Genomic DNA, 6,865 nt, shown 5'->3' with positions numbered 1-6,865 from the left:
CCTTCTCCTACTGTATGCTGTGTTCAAACCTTCGCTTGGAAGCGAGTAGCAATAGGCCACTCCCTTTCCACTCTTCTTTGTCTCCTTGGCATGGCAGCCCCTGGCAGCAAAGGGGTGCTCAGTTTGGTAAAAAACAGCTATTGAACTATGGTGCTTTCCACTACACCATGTGTGACCAGAGCTGACCATTATAGCTGCCAGAGGGCAGGGTGAGAAACTGTCACCCTCCTGCCTTCTCTGTGTCAGCTCCACCACATCCCACCAAGCCCATCCAGACCTAACAGGCTCTTGCTGCCAGGACTCAGTGAACAGTCATTAGGCCCAAGCGGTGTATGGCCAGCAAAGGGCTCTTTGTCTACTTTCTCTTGCTTTGGCATCCAATCCCTACTGCCATCCCTTGCTCTGGGCCAGTGTCTCCCTCACATGAGAGCTGGCACTGACTATACTAGGCTAGAGCTGGAACCGTCGCCCTCAAGGTCCTTCTGGTCACACTGAATATTGCTCAGAAGAGTGGTCCCTTCTCCAGAACCACAATCCCCAGACCCCATCCCCCCATCTATGGATGGGCTGGAGTGGTCCTAACCCCTCAATCCCTGTGGGGGTCCCAACTCCCCTCAACTTGACCCCATGGCTTAGACCCTTGGCCCTTTCCCACCCTTCCCCGTGCTGCATTCGCCTTTTCCCTTCCCATGTTGCTTTCTGTGAATTCAGCTCCCCTCCCACTTCCCTTAGTCTGACATCATCGGTACCCTGTGGTCTCGACACCTTCGGTTGTCCCCATCTGCCCTGCATCTCTACTGAGTATCACCCCTCCATGCAGTACAGGAGGCTGCCCGGTCCGTTTCTATCTCTCTCGCTACGGCAAGTAACTGCGTGAACATTTAAAGTGCTACATTATGAAACTAAGGTGATGGGAAACCTGACTTTCTGCCTCAGGAACTCTTCCTGCCTCATTCAGGCAAACTTTCTTTACCCGTTTCAGCCATATTTCTTGAAATAACATTCTGCGTCCCCAAAATGTACATGCCCAACCTTTGGCCTTTCCAGCTTTGTTGAGAAGTACAAAAAGATCTCACATGCTAAACGCTTGCACGTCTTTTCTCTTCTGCCTTTTTTGCACCCAACCCTTGGAAGAAAGAGAGAGAGAAGCAAATGCAGCATCGACTCGCTGGCTTCTTGCCAACGCAGGCCATGCACGAGCCATGGCAGCTTTCAACACAGCATTGCCCTTTCGGTAAGTAAACCACAACACCCCATGAAAAAGCTGCTCGCACAGACTCCAAAGTCAAAACACCACTGACCCATGAAGACTTGGCTAGAAGACTGTAGCAGAGTTTCCTACAGGATTAATCACTGTTACAGCTATTTAAAAAGTTAAGGAAAGGAAAACTGAGTAGCAGCAGCATTAACAGTCAGATCTGTAGGTTTCTCAGGCGTCTTCAGAAGCTTGCTTTTTTCCCCCCTTTCCTCCCCCCAACAACCTCCTTCTGCTTTTGTGCCGTTCTCCCTTGAACAGGACGTGGCAGATTCAGGTGCCTCACAATGTCCTTGTTGCTTGAAGCTTGTGAAACTGGTGGAGTGCAGTTCTTAGCGCTCTTAAATAAACAGAAAACGCCAGGGTGGAAAAAGGGAGGTGTTGAGAGAAACAAAACAACAACGACAATAAAAAAAGAGAGAGAGAGAAAGAGAGAGAGAGAGAGAAAGAAAGAAACAGAAAGTGGCAGGTTGGCCATACTGGAGCAGATGAGAAACAGTAGGTCGGCCATACTGGAGTACATGTGAGATAGTAGGTTGGCCATACTGGAGCAGATGTGAGACAGAAGTTCGGCCATAGTGGTGCAGATGTGAGACAGTAGGTCAGCCATATTGGAGCAAGACATTGAAAATAAAAAGAAAGAGGGACACCTGGTGACCTTTCAAGGTGCCTCAAGAAGACAGTCCAAGGGAGAAGTGTAAGGAAGAGAGAAGCCAGGCCCCAGTAGGCAGGAAAACAGTTGTATGAGAAGTTGGCAAGGAGGTTTAGAATGAAATGGATGAGTTCCTTGCCCCAAAGGAAGTCAATACAGGGATGGATGTTCTGCCAGAAGTAGTTTTTTCTGAGACTGGACTGGAAGTCTCATTCAGCCCACTAGCCTCTTTAGATGATCTAGCGGCCTGGAAAGAAAAGCAAGATTCAAGGAGAAGGAGGAGGAGGAGAAGGGGGGAAAGTCAAACAGTTTTTTGTTTTTTTTTAAGGAATTTGTTCAGAAGCAGCATTGATTTAGGCCTGAGGTCGAGCAGCTGGAAAAGGGTCCACACCACAAACAGAGTACGAGATGAGCTGGTTCCACGGGTTACTGGATGAGGGAAGGAGCATCACCAAAAGGAGAAGGAGAGAGAGAGACACACACAGAGACAGACAGACATGAGTACAAACACACACACACACAACACAGAGGCAAGCAGGCAAAGGGGAGACAGGAGAGAAAGGGAGGGAGGGGAGGAACAAGAATTGAAATGTTAGACTGGGCATGCACACTGTGTTAGAACAATGACTATATTCAAGTTAGTTGTGGCACAGCTGAGTTTGGGGGAGCAGGGAGATAGCTGCAGAGGTGCTGTTTATCAGAGCTATCCCACGGTAGTGAAAGCAGGGGACAGGTGATCCTCACTGTGTATGAACCGCAGGGGGACATGCCTGAGTTAGGGGAGGAAGAGTGGTGTTGAGTGAGTGGGGCTGGGATCTAGCATTTGCAACAGCCAAGGCACATGGGGAATGGGGTCAGTCCTTCGAAACACAACTCTGCCTCCCCCTGCTCCCACCCACCATGCTGGTTCGCGCTAGACATGGGGAAGTGTGACAAAAATCACCCAAAAACCTGGTCAGGCATTACAAATTTGGTCCATGGTGCCCAAGTGAAGCTTGGGGACTGACTGAAGAGTCAAGAAGGACCTTGGCAGCTGCGTATAACCCTCCAGGAAAGGGGCAAACCCGAGGGGTTACCACACAAGATCCCTCCTCTCTCCTTTTGTACATGGAACTTGGCAGTTCTTGCTATATAGCTGGTTAGAACAACCAGGCATATTTGACCCCCCACCCTCCCTTCCCTCCATATGGCAAGGAGCACCTACAATGAAGGCACCAGAAAAGATTAAAGGTCTGATCCAAAGCCTGCTAAAGGCTGTGGAAGGTTTCCTGTCCACCTCGGCAGGCTTTGTGTCTGACCCCAAAAGCAATAGATGCATAGCGTAGCTAAAAAGGGATGTTAGTCACAAAGCATTGGCTTCTTTTGGGGACAAGGGGGCATCAGTTCAAGGACTAGCATGAAACTGGAATAGGAAAACTAGCCTGAAAAGACTTTCTGATTACAAGATGTGTTGTGTGCAGTGTGGTTGTTCCTATGGAAAGGGGCTCCACCCCTGTTGCTTGAGGTTTGATAGCTGAGCTTTTCAAAGCCATCAAGGTGACCTCGGTGCCTTTCCCCCATTAATTCTGGGCACCCCCAGAGTCAGTGGGACCTGTGTTTCTCAGCTATTAATAAGGCTAGAATTAGTGACCCAAACCCCTTAGTCTAGAGTTCAACATTTTCCAACTTGGTAGACAAACCCCTTTAGACAAAGTTAACATTTCTGTGAGCTGTACTAACATTTACTCTAAAAGAGTGAAATAGATGCCTCTTTAAAAACAGTGCTAGATGGATATAATTAATCTGTACACATATTTCATAAGGTTGCTAGAGAACAATTGGTGGGGAAGGGATTGGGGAGAGCAACATTTTCTTTGCTTGGAGATATACTGACATTTTATATGTTACGTGCTATTTGCCCAGTTTCATAGTTTCATAGTTGGTAGGGTCAGAAGGGACCTAAGCAAATCACTAAATCCGACCCCCTGCCATGGGTAGGAAAGAGTACTGGGGTCAAACAACCCCGGCTAGGTGATTATCCAGCCTCCTTTTGAAGACCCCCCAGGGTAGGAGTGAGCCCCACTTCCCTTGGAAGTTGATTCCAGATCCTAGCAGCCCTGACTGTGAAGTAGCGCCTCCTGATGTCTAGCCTGAACCTACTGTCAGTCAACTTGTGGCCATTATTCCTAATTACTCCTGGCAGTGCTTGGGGGAACAGGGACTCTCCCATTCCCTGCAGGTCCCCCCGGTAAGTTTATAGACGGCCACTAGATCCCCTCTCAGCCTTCTCTTGTGGAGGCTGAACAGGTTCAGGTGCCATAGCTTCTCCTCATAGGGCTTGCCCTGCTGCCCCCTGATCATGCAAGTGGCCCTCCTCTGCACCCTCTCGATGCTGTCCACATCCCTTCTGAAGCACGGCGCCCAGAACTGGACACAGTACTCCAACTGCGGCCTGACCAGTGCCGCATAGAGGGGGAGGATCACCTCCTTGGACCCGCTCATGGACGTTGCCTTCCCTGGCCTCCCAGGGCCATGATGTACTGGCTGAGATGCATAGCCTTGGATGGCTTTCCAAGGGTAAGTCTAGAAAAGGTTGGGCAAAGCATGAGGAAATGGAGGTTTGTAAGGAAATAAGAGCTCTTAGGCCTCCATAGCTCTTTGAATTATCTACCCTCAAAAAAATATTAGGTGACAGTTGCTGGGGCCTCTAGCTGGATGATGGGACACTTCAACATGAATTGCCCATGGGGTGTGACTAGACTCTCGTAGAGGCAGGGACGGTGAGGCACAGGTTGATGTACCCAAGTATGGTTTAAACTACCTAACTCAGGGGCCATAGCAGTGAAACCACCAGGGCAGAGTATGTAGTAGGGGTTCCAATGGGACAGGTATTGCCTATACCAGTGGCTCTCAACCTTTTTTGTACCAGGACCCATTTGTAAACATTGATGGCCAGTCCCAGCCCAGTGCCCCTTATTCCTGACCCACTGCCCCCAGGTCCCAGCCCCCCAGTGTGAGGGGCAGGAGGTGGGAGGTCCCAAGCAGTCCCATGCAGGCTGGAACTCTGCCAGCCTGCAAGGGAAAAACTAGTTTCCCATGTTTTTCTCCTTTAAAGGAGAATCCATTTTTTAAGTTTTTGTGATTGATTTTTCAAGTTTGTTTGTGATCCTTTCATATACTCTTGGACCCAAAGGTTGAGAAATGCTGGCCTATACTGAAGCCTGCACAGACCTACTAATACTAGTTGGTGAGTGAGATACAAACTAACTCAGGGATGTCTACACTTGTTGCAATGCCAACTCATGGCCTCAGGGTTGTCAGCCTGCAACCCCCACCTTTGCAAAATTTACCAGGCCAGGTATATATGAGGACTGGCATGAGGGACAAACATGTGGCCACGGAAAGTGAAAGCTGTGGAGGTTCCTGACTCCCATCTGTGCCTTTGAAAACCATCCTCCACAACTTACTCAGCCACAGAAGCGAAAAATACAAAAGTTGTTCCCTCCACATGCTGTTGGAAAGGGGGAATCATGATGCCTGCTTCGAGCCAGTTCAAGACTGAATGGGGAGGAGGGACATGCAGAGATACACATCGCCTCACCCATGGAAGGAGCTGTTGGCTCTCAACTGGGTGGCCAGCTAAGCAAGATGGGGCTCACTTGGACACACCCTCAGTTGTGGTCTCGACAAACAGCACCTGTGCTTGGCTCTAAGAAGCTCTGACACTGGTTAGCATGGGAGAAAACATGGGGCAAAGGGGCTGGGAGAAAGGGAGCATACCATCCCTTGGGGGTGCATACATTTTGCTCATAATTCATTAGAACTTCAATGTGGTTGTGGTGGTGACAGGAGGGGAAAAACTACACGCCCTCCAATTCATTTGTTCCTTGTTACAAGAGAATGAGCAAAATCAGGGTTTTTTTGGTAGGATCAGGGAAGGGTTTGAAACACAGACTAGGGCTAGGGGGTATGGGACATCAGACACGCTTTCCCATGGTGCTGCTGTTCACCATGGGGTTCTGGTAACAGGAAGCTGGGGTGGGCCACTGGTGTTGGAAATGGGTCTAGCAAACAAGGGAGGGTGGGTAGAAAGAGGGGAGAGGGTGAGGCGTCAGTCACAGGAGGAGGGGAAGGCAGGGTGGGTTTAGGGGCTAGAAACTGGCTTTTGTTACCTTGCCTTGTGGCCTGAGTAAGTTGGACAGCCACTGTGAGCACTGTTAATGTCGGCAAGAATACAGAAGCAAGTGAACCCAGCTGCACTCAGTGGCCTCACAGTCAAGAAGCACGTTCAATGCTAACGCAGACAAACCCAGTGGAAAGGGGAGGAAAACCATGTGGGAAACATGGCTCTGTTCCAAAGCAAGCATCACCTTTCTCTTCCAGCTGCCCTGGGGCTCTCCCGCCTCCCCGTGCCCTCCTCCCAACACCCCATGCTGCCATTTAACTCCCATGTTGGATGCTGCCCTCAGAGACCATATGGTCTTGGAGTGACTGCTGCAGAGACCCAAGACCCAATGCCCCTCTTGTCCCTCACTGCTGTGCCATGGAGATGCCCAGCTCCAGACCATAGCCACACTGGGGATGCTCAGGGTGTACTGGGCAAAGATAGGAGGGAAACCAGGATCTGGGATGGGGTGGCAAAAGGGAGGAAGTGAGAGAGAGAGAGAGACCTGCCCCTGTGAGGCTCCCACTAGGGTCTTGCCAGTGGAGAGTGCTAGGACTGGCTAACACTGCTGGGTACAGTCTGGCTGCCAAAGGATCCAATTACAACATTTTAGGATCATTCCCTGAGCTCAGTTAGTTACCCTGAGCTCTGCCTCTGCAAAGCACCAAGTAACTGCTCTGGAGATTGTGCCCAGCAAAAATGCATCCTCCACCTCTCCTCTCACATCCCATAATTCACCTCTCTTGCTTTCTCTCCCCAAGAAGTCTCTCTTGTAGAGAGTGAAGTTGGTGGGGGGGGGGGGGGGGGAAGGAAT

The 6,865-nt window shown here is 50.1% G+C and overlaps 1 protein-coding gene across 1 annotated transcript in view; it reads right to left on the bottom strand.

Annotated features, from left to right (window-relative positions):
• Positions 1-6: 6 nt before the first annotated feature.
• Positions 7-6,865, bottom strand: part of SRCIN1 (SRC kinase signaling inhibitor 1) — a 178,120-nt gene continuing 171,261 nt past the window's right edge. The window contains exon 19 of the mRNA XM_019507731.1: positions 7-2,154. Within this exon, the coding sequence (XP_019363276.1) occupies positions 2,020-2,154 (135 nt within the window). The 3' untranslated portion in view covers positions 7-2,019. The remainder of the gene's footprint in view (positions 2,155-6,865) is intronic.

This window comes from Gavialis gangeticus, unplaced genomic scaffold (genome assembly GCF_001723915.1).
Source record: "Gavialis gangeticus isolate Ggan-Ray unplaced genomic scaffold, GavGan_comp1, whole genome shotgun sequence".
Classification (NCBI taxonomy): Eukaryota; Metazoa; Chordata; order Crocodylia; family Gavialidae; genus Gavialis; species Gavialis gangeticus.
The sequence above is the reverse complement of the archived record's forward strand: the minus strand, read 5'-3'. Positions and strand labels throughout refer to the sequence as shown.